General features: G+C 41.8%; 3 protein-coding genes across 3 annotated transcripts; all 3 read left to right on the forward strand.

The window, feature by feature from the left end:
• Window positions 1-3,015: 3,015 nt before the first annotated feature.
• LOC104433426 (ARF guanine-nucleotide exchange factor GNOM) lies at window positions 3,016-10,638 on the forward strand. The gene is given in 6 exon segments (XM_010046169.3): window positions 3,016-3,425; window positions 4,651-5,461; window positions 6,298-6,697; window positions 6,700-6,918; window positions 6,921-7,754; window positions 7,757-10,638. Coding segments are annotated over 5 exon segments (4,374 nt in total). The 5' UTR covers window positions 3,016-3,425; window positions 4,651-4,726; the 3' UTR covers window positions 9,943-10,638.
• Window positions 10,639-11,783: 1,145 nt separating this feature from the next.
• LOC104433428 (vesicle transport v-SNARE 12) lies at window positions 11,784-14,621 on the forward strand. The gene is made up of 5 exons (XM_010046170.3): window positions 11,784-12,233; window positions 13,202-13,260; window positions 13,355-13,543; window positions 13,869-14,039; window positions 14,253-14,621. Exons 1-5 carry the CDS (start codon window positions 12,140-12,142, stop codon window positions 14,400-14,402), a joined length of 663 nt encoding a protein of 220 aa, XP_010044472.1. The 5' UTR covers window positions 11,784-12,139; the 3' UTR covers window positions 14,403-14,621.
• Window positions 14,622-15,007: 386 nt separating this feature from the next.
• Window positions 15,008-18,516, forward strand: LOC104433429 (hypothetical protein). Its single transcript, XM_010046171.3, has 5 exons — window positions 15,008-15,607; window positions 16,077-16,176; window positions 16,257-16,392; window positions 17,844-17,939; window positions 18,023-18,516. Exons 1-5 carry the CDS (start codon window positions 15,226-15,228, stop codon window positions 18,143-18,145), a joined length of 837 nt encoding a protein of 278 aa, XP_010044473.1. The 5' UTR covers window positions 15,008-15,225; the 3' UTR covers window positions 18,146-18,516.
• The last annotated feature ends 452 nt before the right edge of the window (window positions 18,517-18,968 follow it).

Here is an 18,968-nt window from a genome sequence, read left to right on the forward strand (position 1 = left end):
GTGAAGTGATTACGCGATTGCATAGAGTCATATAAACATCAGATTTTCTGGTGATGACAAACGAACAAGACAAAGGAGCTTGAAATTCTCCGTCGCCAGGGGAGAGAGCCAGGATGAACTTGTCAACGAGTTCACTCCACAGCGTCAAAAAGCGTTCGGCTCAGTTTCTCTGACTGGCCGCCTCGTTCTCAATTTCTCAAGGCACTGAGAATTACTCTTACTGAGTTGCTTGAGCAGTGCTGCGCAGATTCCGAATTTAGCCCGCTTGCCTGTATTTATTGGTTATGTCCGACATCTGTTCGTCACTAAAGTTTGGCAAGAAAAGAGAGAAGAAAGAAGAAGAGGTTCTTGACAGATACGGTGAAAATTACATGAGATTCCGCGAAGCGATATTCGAATAGTTTGAAAGACTTCAAGTATTGCGAGTTAATTAGTAGTCAAATTGCGAATTTTACAAAATTAATAATAAGTCAAAGGTGTAAAAGTGAAGCTAGAAAAGAGACATGGAGAAATTGGCATTGCACATCACTACAAGTATAGTTCCAGATTGTTGAAGCCAAAAGAAAAAAATTGAAAAATGAGCCCTTAAGGTGTAAATGCAAAATGAATAATGAGTAATGGATGTACTCTTTTAATATTCTTGTGCTTTAAGATGGAATGTTATATTCTTTCCTATTCATGTCCTTTATTTGTGTGTACATATATTATAGTTAAGCTAAAAACATCGATTATTTCGCTTTTTACTTTCTAAAATTATCCTTGCTATATATAATAATCGGTTCCTCTCAATATTTTTTAGGTGCCAATATAGTTTAAAGACAGTATTATTATTATTTTTGTCCCTATATATTTTACATATGATAGTCCTCATCTTATCCATAGAATGATATTATAAATTAATTTAGTAAATATAATTTAAAATATCATCTTAAAAGTAGTTGAACGTGCACACAATTTGTATCATTTATGTCTCGTTTCTTCCGTTAATCGTAAGTTTGGACCACCTTAATGTTGGAGCTTATGCAAAACAACCTTTTCAATTTTTCCATCACTCTTCACTTTCAACAATTCAATGATGGGTTCATCAAACACGCTTTTAACGCTTGTTTATTTTTACAAGAAAATATTTCAAAAGTTATATGACGTTGATATTCTCTTGAAATTCAATCCAAGTTTTTTTCTAGTTTCTTACGGATCAGAGGATCCACTTACAAGATATAGAAACGCAAAAAAAGAAAATCAAAGAATGATCCTTTATGATCTATGAGGTACTCTCGCAACTAATTTCGTCTATATCTCTCAATTACATTCGAAGATAACGGAGAGGATTATACGAGTCACAAAGTATAAATAAAGCACGAGCAAATTTGGCAAAGAAATTTCAAGGAAAAGAGAAAGCAAAATCTCTTTTTAGCTTATCCCGCAACATTCAATTTTCTTTTTCTCGTTCAAAATAAAAGCTATTGTAATATTGAAAAATAATGACAAGTTACTAAGATCTGTTTGTTTTGTGAAAAATATCACGTTTCTATAAAATATTTTCCAGTGAATCATTTTTCAAGAAAATGACTATATTTTCCATTGTTGAATGGAGTGGAAAATATTTTCCATTGTTCGTTATTTGATTTAATTTTTTTGAGAAAATTACCAAAAAAAAAAAAGAAAGAATTTTTATTATTTTTATTTTAAACAAATCAAAATTTTATTATTTTTAATTATTTTTCTTTTTTTTTTTTTTTTCCTTCCTCCTTCTTCGTCCTCCTTTCTCCGTCAGTTGGCTGTGCAACAATCGACCAAGACGCAAATCGCTTAGATCTGATGAACTCGAGCTTTGCCGAATCTGGCCTTGGGTGAGGCAGGAGTTGGCTTGTGGCCAGCTATCTGTGGCCAATGACCGACCAAGGAAGAAGAAAAAGAAAAAAAAAGAAATTAAAACTCAATTTTTTTAAAAAATGAAAAAGAAAAAAAGAAACATAAAAATAAAAGGAAAAAGTGTTTAGTGAAAGAATGTGAGGTGGAAGAAGTTATGGAAAAATGTTTTTTATTTTTCATAAATCAAAAATCTTTTATCCATTTTTTAAGGTGTTTTTTTCGATTTTGGAAAATATTTTCTTTGACTAGTTCATTTTCCGTAAAATGAAAGTCGAAAAATTCGGAAAATATTTTCCCGGAAATTATTTCTAGAAAACAAATAGAGGTTCCAAAAATAAATTATTCATATTCACAAAATTTTAGATTTCCAAACTACAACAAAAAGAGTTTGCTCAAGTATTAGTAAAACTTATAATATAAAAAATAAAAAGCAAAAGTGAGCGCTCCACTCTTATGAGCTTGGAGTATACCGATATTAGGAGTAAGTATGATCCAGGTGGGCGGTTCCCACCCTAGAACTAGTAGTAATCCAATGATCAATTTCAAAAAATTGAAATTAGGAACCATTTGTTATTCCACGAATCCACCTAGGAACTAGAATCGATAGATCCAAAGAGCTGGTCTCACCAAGAAAGAATTATACAACGGAAAGAACTAATTCTAGAATAATTAAAATTACACCTCATCAAAGATACTCTTAACGAGAGCCATTGAACTATTGAACTGACAATGTTAATATGTAGGAAGTGTATAAGCAAGAGAACATACTCATCGAACTTATTATGAATAGGCAAGATAAGACAATGATCCAACATAAAAACTAGCGGTAGACTAGGGATTTAGGATTTGTCATTTTTAAATTAAAAATTAAAAATATATTACTGATTTAAATGGGTGAGTAAGCGATTCCATGCTTGAAAACGGGAACTGGATCGATTCCTTGAGGAAGCATCAATTCTCAACTAGTCTGGTTCGGCTCCGGGCATTTAGGCGGTTCTGATTTTCTTCGAGCACGCCTGATCAATGCGGCGATTATAATGTATTTCTGCAGGCGCCAATTTTTCTATGAACCTTTCTTTTTCTCAAATGAAAAATAATTTAAAGGGAAATTATTTATTTTGTTCCACGTCCCTTTCTCTCTCTCATCACACTCTGACTCGAGGGCCGTCCCCCTCTGCTTTCCTTGAGAAGAGAAACTTTCTCATTCTCACTCCAGGCTTTCTGTTTCGGCTCCAGAGGGAAGAATTTCCTCTCGGTTTTCTCCTCAGAAATCGAAGGAGGGGCTTCCCGTCGTCCCAGCTCCGCCGCCGCGCAGATCGAATTGCGACGGCGATCGATCCCCCCGCCCGCGGCCGTCGCCATCATCGGGAATCGATCCTCGCTGCCGCAGCTCCGGAGAAGGCCCGAGCGGCCGGCCGATTCCGTCGAGGGCGGAGCGGGGTCCCTGGCGAGCCCGGAGAGGCGGACGCGGGCATTGCGATCGGCCGACCTGCGATGCGCCGGTTTTGACGGTCGCGTATGGCGTGTCTCCCTCGCTGGATCTGCTGGAAAAGGTAAACGGAGCCTTTCTCTCGTCTCGATCTCCTCCTCGCTTCCTGTTCTCGGCTTTCACTGCCTCGCGCTCGGTGCCGTCGCTCCTCGGTTGACTTTCGGCTCTTCGGTCGACGAGGATCGGGAAAGGCGGAGGAAATGCAGTCGTGCGTCAGTTTAATTTCGTTTCTGGCGAGGGTGGTGAGAGGCCTGAGTCGGATGATTATGTCCGCGTCATTTTGGTCGAATTGTTACGAAACGTTGCTTCTTCGGATGTTGAGTCATGCGTGTAGCTTTGGGCTCCGTTTCTGTTTGCTTAAATTGTCTGAGTAGTGAATTGGAGGGTTAGATCTGCGGTCACTGTTGACCATCCTGTCATTTGAGTTTTTTTTCTTGAATCTTCGCTGAATTGGTGTTACTGCGTATCTTCCACGCTGTAATTGGTGGCTGATATCGAGTTGGATCTGTCGAGTGGTTCAGATTTTGAGCAAGTATGTTCACCGTTTCCTTCTTACTTGTGATCATGTTCTAGTTGTTCGAGACTTCGGTATGATGTCATTTCAATTGAGACTAAGATCGGAGTATCCCTTAATTTGAAAGGAGGTAAAATATCTTAGATTTGGATCATCTGATGAACATCTCTTGAAGGTTGTTGGCTTTTGGGATTGTGATAATTCTACATATCGGGGAATATCATATGGCTGTTTACTGGCTTGGAGGAACTGTCATGTTTGTCATGTTCGTATGCCTTCTTCAGTAGAGGAATTGCACAGTGGCTCTTGCAGCTCACTGGTGTTGATGCAATTGATGGACATCTGGTGCGGGTTTATGCATTGGAGATTTCCGAAGGGAGCACTGCTGTATGTGGGTGCTGTGACTTGCCACTGCATGTATGTCCTGGGAGGATGGTCATCTCCCCTGGCCAAACAGAGCAGGAGAAAGTAGAAGAAAAGATCTGTTGCATGGTCTCATATCGAAATTTCTTGTCTGCTACTTTTTCTTTGCTTGAATTAGGAATGATTGATTATGGTCTTTACAGTAATATGTTTATGAAATTCTTATGCACACAAGTTTTTTTTTTTTTGGGTTGAATATGCACACAAACTTGGATACTAGAGATATATGGCAGCTTGTAATAGGCTCTTAAAATATCAAGCTGCTTCTCCTGTTAGCCCTTAAGCTCTGTTGTTCTCTTGCTCTGATATGTGCCTTAGTTCATCTGTACTGACTATTCCTGCATCTCTCAAGGTAACGACTATTTCTGGAGCTCTGGACCTTTTGCACTAGCAGTTTTGCTTACGTTCACATACTAAGTCCCATCAAAATGGGCCGTTTGAAGATGCCGCCGGGCATTAACGCAATTGAGGAAGAACCCGAGGAATATGACTCTTCCTGCTCTAACAAGGCTATTTTAGGGTGTGTGATCAACACAGAAATAGCTGCAGTCTTGTCTGTCATGAGGAGAAATGTAAGATGGGGTGGTCGTTATATGTCAGGAGATGACCAACTGGAGCACTCTCTAATCCACTCTTTGAAGGCACTACGGAAACAGATTTTTTCTTGGCAGCACCAGTGGCATACTGTCAACCCTATTTTGTATCTCCAACCGTTTCTAGATGTCATTCGATCAGATGAAACAGGTGCACCTATCACTGGTGTCGCTTTGTCATCTGTTTATAAGATCTTGACTATAGATGTGATTGATCAGACCACGGCTAATGTAGAGGATGCAATGCACTTAGTTGTGGACTCTGTGACCAGCTGCCGATTTGAGGTTACTGATCCTGCATCAGAAGAAGTAGTACTGATGAAAATACTTCAAGTTCTTCTGGCTTGTATGAAAAGCAAGGCATCAGTTATGCTGAGTAATCAACATGTGTGCACAATAGTTAACACTTGTTTCCGTATAGTACATCAAGCTGGTAGCAAGGGTGAGTTGCTTCAGCGGATAGCCCGTCATACGATGCATGAACTTGTTCGTTGCATTTTCTCACACCTTCCAGATGTTGACAACACAGAGCGTGCATTGGTTAATGGAGGCAATAAGGTGAACCAAGAGGTACTTGTAGCATGTTTTCCCTGCTGGTTACTTTTTGTTCTGTTCTTGTTCAATCAGCCTTCTAAAATGGAATTCTAATTCATAGAAAAAAACTGCGTTTGTTCGGTATTTAATGGTTAGCATTTAATTGATTTTCTATGGAATGCAGCTTCTAATCTATTCCGTCCACTCATGTTACCACAAATTTTCTTTGAGTTCTTTATTCTGTTTTAACCATTCATGTGGCCATGTCACTTACCATCTTATAAGAAGGATAACTAAATGGCTAGAATTTTACTAAATGTGTTTTCTCCAAGAACAAAACTCTGGACAGGCTACTCAGATGGCAGTTTTTAGCAATGTGACAAGTTATCAGTTGTGCTTTGTATTAAATTTTGAAACACTAGAGAACATACTTGGACACTTAATAGACTTTTTTTTTTTTTTTTTCAAATCACTTGACTCAAATGGCTTTACGCCTAGCGAGATTCTGATTTAAACGTGACATTTTGTTGTGGCATAGTGTTTGCTGCAGGGAATTTTTCGTGTACATCTCGCCGTATTCGGGTAGTGATTTTCCATTTATAAACACTAGACTAATTCAAATAATCTTTTGGAGTTTGACAAATGATTCCTTTTGTTCTCAATTTATGAAGGTACAGAGCCACACAAAATATTACCTTTATCTAACTCCTAATACAAAGAGTTACTATTTGAATGTTGGAAAGCACAATTAAGAGATTTTTGCTTTCCTTTTTGTATTATTATGTAGTATACTTGGTAGGCAAATCATCCAAATAGGATCACACTTTTTTTGTTAAGCAGATTGACATACCATACTTTTATTTCCTTAGCAGATTTGTGGACCAGACGGTGAATATGCATTTGGGACTCAACAATTAGATAATGGCAATGGTGGTTCAGAACATGATGGCCAACTATCCTCTGGAAGTTTTGCTTCCAATTCATCGGCAGCTCCAATGTCTGGTATGATGGATGAAATTGGAGCTGGTGCAGGGAAGGATGCAGTTCCGATTGATCTGCATATGATGACAGAGCCTTATGGTGTCCCTTCCCTGGTGGAGATATTTCACTTCTTGTGTTCTCTTTTAAATCTTTTTGAGCACACGGGAATGGGCCCTCGAACAAATACCATAGCATTTGATGAAGATGTGCCACTTTTTGCACTTGGTTTGATTAATTCAGCTATTGAGTTGGGTGGGCCATCAATACGCTGCCACCCAAGATTGTTGAGTTTGGTCAGGACGAACTATTTAGAAATCTAATGCAGTTTGGCTTGTCCTTGAGTCCACTTATTCTTTCCATGGTTTGTAGCATTGTCCTAAATCTGTATCAGCATCTACGTACTGAACTCAAACTGCAGCTCGAGGCTTTCTTCTCCTGTGTGATTCTGAGGCTTGCACAAAGTAGATACGGTGCTTCTTACCAGCAGCAGGAGGCAGCCATGGAGGCTCTCGTGATTTCTGCCGGCAGAAGACTTTCATGGTGGAAATGTATGCTAATCTGGATTGTGATATAACTTGCAGTAATGTCTTTGAAGACCTTGCTAATTTGCTGTCGAAGAGTGCATTTCCTGTGAATTGCCCTTTGTCTTCAATGCATATTCTTGCTTTGGATGGTCTCATTGCTGTCATCCAGGGAATGGCTGAAAGGATTGCGAACGGATCTCTCAGCTCAGAACAAGCTCCAGTTGCTCTAGACGAGTATACTCCATTTTGGCTGGTCAAATGTGAGGACTATGGAGATCCAAATCATTGGGTGCCATTCGTCCGCAGGAGGAAGTATATTAAGAGGAGGTTGATGATTGGAGCTGATCACTTTAATCGTGACCCAAAGAAGGGGTTAGAGTTCCTGCAAGGAACACATCTCTTACCTGACAAACTTGATCCACAAAGTGTAGCTTGCTTCTTCAGGTACACCGCTGGGTTGGATAAGAATCTCGTTGGGGATTTCCTTGGGAACCATGATGAGTTTTGTGTTCAGGTTCTTCATGAATTTGCTTGGACCTTTGATTTCCAAGACATGAATCTAGATACTGCGCTAAGGTTGTTTTTGGAAACTTTCCGACTGCCTGGAGAATCACAGAAGATTCAGAGAGTCCTCGAGGCATTTTCAGAGAGATATTATGAGCAGTCACCACAAATTTTGGTTAACAAGGATGCTGCTCTTTTGTTGTCATACTCTCTCATAATGCTCAACACAGACCAACATAATGTACAGGTAAAGAAAAAAATGACTGAGGAGGATTTTATTCGGAATAATAGACACATCAATGGTGGCAGTGATCTACCTCGGATTTTTTGTCGGAGCTTTACCACTCCATTTGCAAAAATGAAATTCGCACCACTCCGGAACAAGGTGCTGGTTATCCTGAAATGAACCCGAGCCGTTGGATTGACTTGATGCACAAATCAAAGAGAACTGCCCCATTCATTATATCTGATTCTAGAGCATATCTTGATCATGACATGTTTGCTATAATGTCTGGTCCAACCATTGCTGCAATCTCTGTGGTGTTTGATCATGCAGAACAGGAAGAGGTTTACCAGACATGCATTGATGGTTTCTTGGCTGTTGCCAAGATATCAGCATGCCATCATCTTGAAGATGTGCTGGATGATCTGGTTGTTTCTCTTTGCAAATTCACAACCCTTTTAAATCCTTCGTCTGTTGAGGAACCTGTGTTAGCATTTGGTGATGACGCAAAAGCAAGGATGGCAACAATAACAGTTTTCACCATTGCAAATAGATATGGTGATTATATCCGCACTGGTTGGAGAAACATCCTGGATTGCATCTTAAGATTGCACAAACTTGGTCTTCTTCCAGCTCGTGTGGCGAGTGATGCGGCTGACGAGACGGAGGTTTCTACTGAACCTGGACATGGTAAGCCGGTTGCAAATTCTTTGGCTGCAGCTCATATGCCTTCCATGGGAACTCCGAGGAGATCTTCTGGATTAATGGGTAGGTTCAGTCAGCTTTTATCTCTTGATACAGAAGAGCCGAGATCACAGCCCACCGAGCAACAACTTGCTGCTCATCAGCGCACGCTTCAGACAATTCAAAAGTGCCACATAGACAGCATATTCACGGAGAGTAAGTTTCTGCAAGCTGAATCTCTGTTGCAGCTGGCACGGGCTCTTATTTGGGCTGCTGGGCGGCCCCAGAAAGGGAATAGCTCACCTGAGGATGAAGATACTGCTGTTTTCTGCCTGGAGCTGTTGATTGCAATCACTTTGAATAATCGAGACCGAATTGTGCTCCTATGGCAGGGTGTCTATGATCATATTGCTAACATTGTTCAGTCGACTGTCATGCCCTCTGCCTTGGTAGAGAAGGCTGTCTTTGGGCTTCTTCGGATTTGTCAGCGCCTACTTCCCTACAAGGAGAACCTGGCTGATGAACTTTTGAGGTCTATGCAACTTGTCTTGAAGCTTGATGCTCGGGTTGCAGATGCATATTGCGAGCAGATTACTCAAGAAGTTAGTCGCCTTGTGAAAGCTAATGCCACTCACATCAGGTCACAAATGGGATGGCGGACGATCACATCCCTTCTTTCTATAACAGCTCGTCATCCAGAGGCTTCTGAAGCAGGATTTGAGGCACTATTGTTTATCATGTCAGATGGGGCTCACTTATTGCCAGCAAATTATGTTTTGTGCGTCGATGCATCCAGGCAGTTTGCCGAATCTCGTGTTGGACAGGCAGAACGGTCTGTTCGCGCGCTGGATCTCATGTCAGGTTCTGTTGATTCACTAGCACGGTGGGCTCGTGAAGCGAGGGAAGCAATGGCAGAGGATGAAGTCGCCAAAATGTCTCTGGATATAGGGGAAATGTGGTTGAGGCTCGTACAGGGATTGCGAAAAGTCTGCTTGGACCAAAGGGAAGAGGTCAGAAATCATGCACTTCTGTCACTGCAAAGATGCTTGACAGGAGTAGATGGGATTCAACTTCCGCATAATCTATGGATACAGTGTTTCGATGTGGTCATCTTTACAATGCTTGATGATTTGCTGGAAATTGCTCAGGGACAATCCCAGAAAGACTATCGAAACATGGAAGGCTCACTTATCCTTGCAATGAAGCTTCTCTCGAAAGTATTTCTACAATTGCTTCATGACCTCTCGCAATTGACAACGTTCTGCAAATTGTGGTTGGGTGTGCTCAGCCGAATGGAAAAGTACATGAAGGTGAAAGTGCGTGGGAAGAAAAGTGAAAAGCTTCAGGAGCTAGTGCCTGAGCTCCTCAAGAACACTCTACTTGTGATGAAGACAAGGGGTGTCCTTGTGCAGCGGAGCGCCTTAGGAGGGGATAGCTTGTGGGAACTAACATGGCTACATGTGAATAACATTGCTGCGTCACTGCAATCTGAGGTATTCCCTGATCAAGAATTACAGCAAGCTGAAACTCAGGGAGATCAGGTATCTGAGGAGACTGTTTCTGCTCATCCAAATGAGTCATTGGCCAACAATGGTAATTAGCATTTAGTGCACTGGAGAATATAACATGTTTGGATGTGAAAGGCTGTGAGTCTAGGCTATGATTAGTTTTGTGGAGCTGCCATACGTATAATGAATGGAAAAGATGAACCTGAGATTTTTGTGTTCTCATTGTTAGATCTGCAACAATGTCGGTTAATCGACACTTACCCTGCTCTTCTTGGGTTTGTGTCTTTTCTACGCTATTGCTTCCGTTGCAACAATTTTCATGTTTATTTTCAAGATGCACTGCTCAGTTTCATGGGGCATAGTTCTGCTGGAGAAGGACTCTTTGGGAGTAATACCCTTGTTCTATGTCCAAAAATATAAGCATACCCATCCAAACATGTGTTAGTCCGTTGATTTATTCAGAACCAGGGCTGCTGTTAGCTAAGGAAGGTATCGTCACGTTGTTAGTTCAGCTAGGTTTTTGAAGGCTCCAGAAATGCTTTTTCTGTTCTTTAGGATCTTTTGCAGAGCAAGTGTTATACATAATGGATGTGATTATTGTGGTTACAAGACGATGCCTGCTCATGCAGTCAACTTGTTTTGTACTGCAACTTGTAAAGAAATCTTAGTACTGCTTTGAATTTTGGCCACACATCTTTTCTGTTGTTGTAAGTGCTTAATCTTTGCAGTTGTGAAAGTCTCAACCCTTTTAACTGTCGTTCTTATGAATGGAAACTCTGCTATTTCTAATGGATCGATTTCACTTGGAGATTGTCAAGAGAACATAGTATGTGTTGATTTCTGGTAATTCTTGGCTGGAGGGTAAATCTTGTACTCAGGCATGGTCAAGGCCTTGGCATAATCCCAAGATGAAGTCTTTGCCCTCTTTGCTTCTCCTTTGTCGCAGCATGTGGGGCGCTGATTTTGTACGCAGTTTCACCGTTAATACTGAAGGGGGTTGAAAGATTGAACATTACAATCTGCGGGGTAATGATCTGCTGTCTTGGCTTGTCGCTGCATGAACCGTGATCAGGCTCTGGTCGGTTTTAGGCTTTTATGGCCTTTGTCCTGTCTGATTACATGACATGAAGGGAGACATGTACCAAGGGGCAATGATCATTCATCCACGAAATTTACTTTTTCCCATGAGCCAGGGAGCATTATGCTTCCATACGAATCTGAAACCCCTCCCCCGAAACGGTCTGAGACCAATATTTTAGGAAAAAGTACTATTAAAATGCCGTTTCATCCTAACTCTTAACTTTTAAATTTATGCGTACTTTTTGCTTAGTCACTCATATTGGAAGTACATTTTTTTATTGGTGAAAATGCATCTCGAATTTACATCGACGAATTCGAGAATCACGATGCTTTAAGCAATTTCTTTTTGTTTATCAATGCGGTGGTACATCCACTGTTAAGAGAGGGTTTATGAGAACAATTACCAAGTTCAATTAGTTACATATTTGATTTACCGTGTAAGTTTTAGCTCAACTCATATTCAGCGCATGACCGGATTATATCTCATTAGCTTAAAATTTCCACGTCTCGATAAATAATGGCGTGGGCATTCTTGTTATTATTATAACTAGCAAAAGTGCAAATCTCTTTATTGTGAATAACTGGAATTATGAATTAACGAAATACATTATCAAAATAATATAAAGATATTTTAAATTTGAATTTCTTTTATGTGATGTTGTATATAAGATAAAAAAAACTCAAATTTAAAATTGAGATACATGAGAGGTAAAAATTTAGTAAGAACTGAGGCATTCATCGTTTGGGGGAATGCTTATAAAAGATGTAAATGAGGATAATTTTGAAAAAGGAATTATGATCCCTCTAAATGGTAAATTTTTGTTATCGTTATCATTATAATGATCCACCGAGAAATGGATCAAGGCCCCGGTTGCTTGAAGAGCCAATATAGTAAAAAAGGACGCCCGATCCGTTCCTGCTCTCGCCACCGGGTCATCTTCAACTGGATTCCATATTCCTCCATCACTCCATCTTCTTCTTCTTCTTCTTCTTCTTTGATTGTTTTAACCTTTGATTCGACGCCAACCGCGATCGCCCCTCGCGCCTCGCGCCGCAAGCAGACGCTGTTGACATAGTCAGTACCCACCCATCGGCTTCCCCTCCTTTCCTGAACTCTTCCTCTTCGCGTTAGGGTTCCGAGATCCGAATCCGATCGCGGCTGTAATTTCGTCCCGGGAAGGAGGGCGGTTGATCGGCCGGGATCGACGAGATGAGCGAAGTCTTCGAAGGGTACGAGCGTCAGTACTGCGAGCTCTCGGCCAACATCTCCAGGAGATGCAGCTCCGCCTCGCTCCTCGACGGAGGTATCGGATTCTCCTGAACTCATAGCACGATGAATTTTTCGATTGCTATCTGATTGCGTGATTCGCTCTTTTGCTTGATGAAAATCGACTTTCTCTCTTCCTTTGGTCGCCAATTTGTGAGCGGTCCATTTCTAATTATGTGCCCTGATTCGGAGTCTGGTGGTTTGACAACATCCACATCTTCTTCGTAAAGACGTGGCCGGATCGTCTCCTGCTGTGGGGTTCGCACTTTTATTTACTGTCTTCTAGTGCTTGAGCTGTCGGAGGATTGAACAATTCATTTATGCTGTCCGTGAATTGTGAACTGTTCGATACTTGCTGGTCATGAAAGGATTGATAACCGATCACTGAGTCGCCGAGGAATGTAGAACTGGGTACCCGTGGCATGCTCAAACCTAAGGTGTCAGGCCTAAACTGGCACGGATGAAGTCCGCCTTTCTGTCTATCTCAAAGGAACTGATTTGTGTTCGGAGATGCCTTGTAATACTAATATATAGCTCGTTGTTGGTCACTAGAAGCACTTGGTTTTCGAAGTGAATCACTAACGAGTTGGGAACATTTTAGGTCTGGCATACCGTAGTATAGTCACCGAGTTCATAAACAATCCGTTCCTAAAATAAAATATTTGCTTAATTTTTTTTTCTTTTGGAAGTCTGACATAATCACGCCAAAACACAAAAAGGTTGCTTCTTGGTTTGTAAATTTGCAGCGCTTAAACTTGTGTAAATGAACTGTGGGATAATTGAACTTGTGCATTCTCAACTTGGGTATGACTGCATTCCAAATTCCGGTCGAAAGTTTGGGAGATATATAATGTTAACCGACTGACTGCTCTCTGGAAACCTTAATGTGACTACAGAAAATCTGAGCGAAATTTACCTTATCTTGTTTGTTGCTCTGCCAAACATGGAGATGATGCTATGCCAGCTCAAGCCTCAAAGTAATCTACTTGGTGATTTTGCTTGCAGAGGAAAGAAAGCAACAGATATCTGAATTAAAAGTTGCACTTGATGAAGCTGATGGGTTGGTAAGTTGTGAGAGATGTAATTTTCTCTTCCTGTGGCCTTTCTCTTTGTCAGGATTTTCTGTGCTTCTGACTTTTTTTGGTTTGTATTTTACAGATACGGAAGATGGATCTGGATGCTAGAACTTTGCAGCCAAGTGTCAAGGCAATGCTTCTTGCTAAGTTGAGGGAATACAAGTCTGACTTGAATAATCTGAAAAGAGAAGTTAAAAGGATGTCATCTCCTAATGCCAACCAGGCTTCGCGTGAAGAATTGTTGGAAGCTGGAATGGCAGATGCACGTATGGTATGCCTAGAATCTAGATGCGCATTTGGTACATGAATAGTCCTGGGCCCTCTCCTCATTTTAACATAGGAAAATTATTGGCATAGTTGCTCACTGGGTTCAATGATTATGTCAAATGTTTCTGTATTGGGAGTATTCTTGGATGATATGGATCCTAGTAACACTACTTGCATTTTTTCCCCTCAAGTGGTAGTTCAGATTGTCTGGTACCCTGCAACAGCACTGTGGTTGCTGCATATTGGTTTTTCTTATGGGTTTGTGCAGTTATATTGGCTAGCTGCAGAGCTTGCTGAATATTTACTTTTTAGTGGGCGTTGAACTGCAGGCTTCAGCTAATCAAAAAGAAAGAATGGCTTTCTCGACGGAGAGGTTGAATGATTCTAGTGAGAGGATAAACCAGAGCAGAAGAACCATGCTAGAGACAGAGGAGCTGGGGGTCTCCATACTCCAAGATCTACACCAGCAGCGTCAGACTCTCCTGCACTCTCATAACAAGGTGCCTATTGAAGTTTAGTTATATTTATCAAATCCTTGAACTTGCTTTTGCCAAGTAAATCTTTGTCATTGCAAATGAGTGTCGTGTGTCTCTTTGAACTTGAAGTGAGTTCAAAGGAAAAGCTGCACTTTATGGACTAGGACCTTGCCATAGCCTCGGAGGCTTAGACCTATTAATGATTATGGTGCTCTCTTTACATTTTTCAATTTGCAGCTTCATGGGGTAGATGATGCCATAGACAAGAGCAAGAAGATTTTGACGACTATGTCGAGGAGGATCACCAGGAACAAGTGGATCGTTGGCTCAATAATTGGGGCTCTCGTCTTTGCTATTATCATAGTTCTGTACTACAAGCTTTCTTGATGATAGCCATACCACCAAGAAACTTGTTGTACTTAATAAACTTGTTGTACATACAGTAATGAAAACAATACTCATTGCGTCTCTACGATTCTTATGTCTGTTGCGACTTGCTCGCTTTCTCTTTGTATTTTCGGGAACTCACTCGGTTGGAGTTCCCTGTGGCAAATGGGTCGGACTTATTATGATGCAATACTTTTATCGAATGCATGTCTCTATGCATCTGGTAGTTTCGATTCTCGATCTTCGTTTCGTCCACTTTGAAAGCTTATATATTTATCCATGGTGAAACGCATGCTAAACAACGATGTTGGGCAGTTTTCAACCTCTTGGACACTATCGTCTGCACGTTCCTCCTGCTCACCAGCCTCGAATGTGTATAATGGAAATAATACGACGACCGCGGCGCTGGTCGAGTGTTCTGCAGTCCGATACGAATCACAAAGCGTGAGATCAGTTTGGGCCGTGGGTCGGGCCAGATGAGGAACCGAAAGCCCAAAGCCCAAATCGGAAGCCCCTCTCCTCTGTCTTCACAGGCCCAACTTCCCCCTCCGTACCCGCCCAACTGAAAGGAAGAGAGAGAAAAAATATCCCTCGCTCACACGCAAACACGCGGCACAGAGAGAGAGAGAGAGAGATTCATTTCAGAGATTCACCATTACAAACTTCTCCGTCTCTACTTCTTCTTCTTCGTTGGCTTCTTCCGTGTCTCCCACCACTCGCGGAGCTTTCGACGCCGAGAATTCCAACTTCCATTCCGTTCGTCTCGCCCCCACCACCGTCGCCAGCGGAACTGACCGGGATTCTTCAAATCACGGCTTCGGTCATGGAGTCCCTCTCCCCGGTGTCCCCTCCCATCGTCCTCCCTCCGAGCAACTCGCTCCGGCTCCGGCGGCCGCGGCGGCTGGCCGCCTCCCCCGCGGCACACGGCGGCGGCGGCCGCGGCGGCCTCCGTCCCCGCCGCGCCCCGCGCTTCCCCCTCCCGCACCCTCCGGAGCCCTGCCGGAGGAGGTTCGCGGAGTTCTGCTGCGGATCGCGCGGGAGCGTGGGAGGAGAGGAAGACGACGGGAGCGATGAGGTGGAGAGGGCGATGCGGCTGGACGGGAACATTCCGGGGACTTCCGACGAGTTCGTGAAGAGAGTGTCTTCTCGCGCCTACGACATGCGCAGGCACCTCCACCAGTCCTTCGAGACCAGCAGCTATGATGGTAATGCTCGTTTCTCCTTTTCTTTCTTCTGATCACCACTTCATTTCGTTGCGTACTCGTGGCTGCTTTCTCTGAGAATGTTCGGGGAATTGTCTGATTGCTGTCAATTAGAGTTCCTTTGCTTCATCTTCATGAGGCCACTGACTTACTGATTTAAAAAGTACTACACGTGTACGGAAGGATCGTTGCTATTGGCTACCACGACGTTGCTGAACTTCGCTGCAATAAGGGGCAGTGCAGTTCTCGTGGCAGGATCTGCATGCCTTGGGGTATTTCCTATGCTTTGCTTATTGATGGTCTCTAGAGAAGGTGTCGTGAGCGGTGATTCTCTTTGGAGTATTTGAACTGAAAAGCATCTTAGGTTGAGTAATTTTTATGCACGGGATAGTGCTTTGATCTGCTTCCGTGTCCTGTATTTATCCGCGCACTTAATGAAACCGGTCTTAATTTTTTATCCTTTTTGATCTAGTATTGGAGGCAAATCCATGGAGAGACACTTCAAAGCCTGTATATGTATTGACTCATGGTGAAAACCAACTGTGCACGATGAAGACACGAAGAGATCGCAGGTTTGGACAGTAATGTACACCGTGTTTCGTATGGCCTTTTGTTGCTTTATCTCTGTTACTCATAGTTTTAGCTTTCACAGTGAAGTTGAGAAAGAGCTTGGATTACTGTTCTCCAAAGCTGGAAAATGGAGTCCCAGTTCTGGAAGTCAGTCTAAGCAGTCAAGGAGTGGGACAAAGTTCCAGATGCTTGTTGAGGATATCCGGGATGGAGTTCTTGTAAGGTTCTTTAATGTGTAAAGTTTTTTTTTTTTTTTAATATATTTTCTCTATATTTTCTGCTAAGGACTTCTATACTAATGTTGCGAAACAATCATCAGAAACTTAATATGTATCAAATGGAGCCTTGAGAGCATTGTCAATGAATGTACCCATGCTATCTCCTCTCCTCTTATGTATCTCTAACACTTAGGCTCCATGCTGAGCAATTCTCTGAGTTAACACACTTTGTTTTGTGATGCAGTCCAGTGAACTGTCCTAACTCCTGAGCTACTTCAGTTACCAACCTCTTATAAAAGTTATAATTGGTCACTGATCTGGTTTTAGTTCTTTGATATTGTCGTTATGGTTTTCTTTGATATTGGCCCTGAGGAATTGTTTTGACCAGAAATCACAAGAAGTAAACATTAATGAATTATTCATGGGGCTTGGTGTATCCATTGACTTGTGAGGATGTGGCAGGGCCTAAGATGATATCATCCTCTAGAAGATGTTAATTTTAGCTTTGGTCCCTGAATGCCGTCAAGTTTTTGAGAGGATCAAGGAGGAGCAAGCAGAGCTGCATAAGTGTAAAAAAGAACGGGTGCCTAGTTTAGCAAGGTTGATGCCCTGTTGCTTTGGCGGGGACTGGGTAGATAGGAAAGCCGTGTGGTGCATAGTTGTGCTAGCTAATGGTGATCTGGTTGTAATTGACTAGAAAAATCATATATGGTTCAGATGATGCCAAGACGAGATTTAGGGGAAGATGAGATTTGGATGTGCACTTTTTCCACTTTTTTGATGCAGGTGCAAATTCGGCTGGAGGAACTTTCCCTGCAAAGGTTTTCAGTTAACAATATCAAGTCATCCTTTAGTTTGCATGAAGGATTATATCTAAGCATCCAACAAAGATTGTAGTTAGATAGCTAGGTAGATGTTAGGTGTATTATTTGCTGAAGCTACTAATACTTGTTGCAACCCCGGCGATGAACTCCTGGGAAGAAGGTCCTAATGAGTCTGGCTCTAGTGTAAATGGCACTGTCGGCAGCCTTTTCCGTGGTACATGAGGCACACTGCCGGAGCCGTTGTCAAACAATAACTTGGAAAAATAAAGCCCTTGGAGGCTTTGCACTATGGCCTATGTTTTTGCCTGATTCTGCGGCTTATGCATATCTAATTGGAAGGAGGGTTTCCAGTATGGCCTATGATCATGCTGGATACTATACAGCGTATGTGTTTCTAACTACATGGTGCTACAAGTAAAGATGCAAACAAAGACTTAATATGTAGAGGTTTGGGTGTTGGTTTCTTCTTTCTGTGAAAAAGGTTCTTGCCTGAATATTAATTGTTTCCAGACCTGATCAGTGTCTTGTGATTGCTTGGGACTGATAAACGAGTTTATTCTTGCATTTTGTTTTTCTGGTTTTCTTTCATTTCATCTGCTATAAGAAGAACATTCCATGTTCTTGCAGGTCTTTGAAGATGAGACTGAAGCTGCAAAATATTGCGACTTATTGCAGGGAAGAGGTCAAGGTTGTGAAGGTGTTGCGGAGATAGAGGCCTCATCGGTAAGGGGATCAGAGCAAATATTGAAAACCTGCAGAATTTCTTGATCATTGGTTAATTACTCTACTGGCGCCTCCCTATGCAGGTGTTTGATCTATGCCGTAAGATGAGGGCTCTTGCAGTTTTGTTTCGTAGGGGAAGAACACCACCTCTACCCCAAAGCCTTGAGCAAAACTTGAGGGCCAGGAAGCGGTCCCTCGAAGACTAAGAAGGCTTGGCTTGATGCTACATATGCTCCAACATCATCTGAAAAGATCACAAATCATTGTCTATTGAAGGAAGTTATCCAGTGGTTTTAAAGCTAACTGTATCTACCAGTTTACTGCAACGCTCTTGTAGCGTATATTTGGTAAGCATAGGCTGTTCACCGTCTCCATTTTCAACGCTCCCACATGGGTGGCTTGACAAGTTGACAGGAATATGTCGGAGATATTGACCTCAATCGCTTTCAAGCATAGTACACTGTTCAATGCAAGGGCCAAAATAACGAACGCCTGATTGTCTTGAAAGTGTTAAAATTGTCTATTATTTAGTGTGAAAAATGAAAATCAGAGAACCGGGGGTTGATTCTGTGGGCAATCGATACATCATCCTACTTTTTTTTTTTTTTTTTTTGGACTAAGATACATCATCCTACTTTTTTTTTTAATGGTTAAAAAAGGCGACATATTTTGTATTCGACGAGAAGGCCGTCACATCTACTTTATGGACTTTGATATTGGTAGAGGAGCAGAACTTGATAGATTGATCTCGAAGGAGCATGACAGTGCTCTTTTATTTATTTATTTATTTTTAGTCGGAGCATGACAGTGTTCATGGGGAGAGAGAAAATCATATGTATATCTCAGGTAATGCGTCCGAAGAACGGACACAACCACCCCGTACTTCTTCAAGGTAAGAGGCGTCTGCCGTTTTGACTTTCCACGGTGGACCTGAACTCTGATGCACTCGCCTATTAATTATAATTAAGTGATCAACGTTATCCTCAATTTGATGACGTCGACTCCGGTCGATCATTACTCCTTTCCGTC

Source organism: Eucalyptus grandis, chromosome 2, assembly GCF_016545825.1.
Source record: "Eucalyptus grandis isolate ANBG69807.140 chromosome 2, ASM1654582v1, whole genome shotgun sequence".
In the NCBI taxonomy this organism is placed as follows: domain Eukaryota; kingdom Viridiplantae; phylum Streptophyta; class Magnoliopsida; order Myrtales; family Myrtaceae; genus Eucalyptus; species Eucalyptus grandis.

Excerpts from the sequence above, each read along its gene's own strand:
- LOC104433428 (XM_010046170.3), top strand. The coding sequence starts at position 12,140 with ATGAGCGAAGTCTTCGAAGGGTACGAGCGTCAGTACTGCGAGCTCTCG. Across the intron at positions 13,261-13,354 it reads TTGATGAAGCTGATGGGTTG|ATACGGAAGATGGATCTGGA; the intron begins GTAAGTTGTGAG and ends TGTATTTTACAG. Across the intron at positions 13,544-13,868 it reads GAATGGCAGATGCACGTATG|GCTTCAGCTAATCAAAAAGA; the intron begins GTATGCCTAGAA and ends GTTGAACTGCAG.
- LOC104433429 (XM_010046171.3), top strand. The coding sequence starts at position 15,226 with ATGGAGTCCCTCTCCCCGGTGTCCCCTCCCATCGTCCTCCCTCCGAGC. Across the intron at positions 16,177-16,256 it reads AAGACACGAAGAGATCGCAG|TGAAGTTGAGAAAGAGCTTG; the intron begins GTTTGGACAGTA and ends TAGCTTTCACAG. Across the intron at positions 17,940-18,022 it reads CGGAGATAGAGGCCTCATCG|GTGTTTGATCTATGCCGTAA; the intron begins GTAAGGGGATCA and ends CTCCCTATGCAG.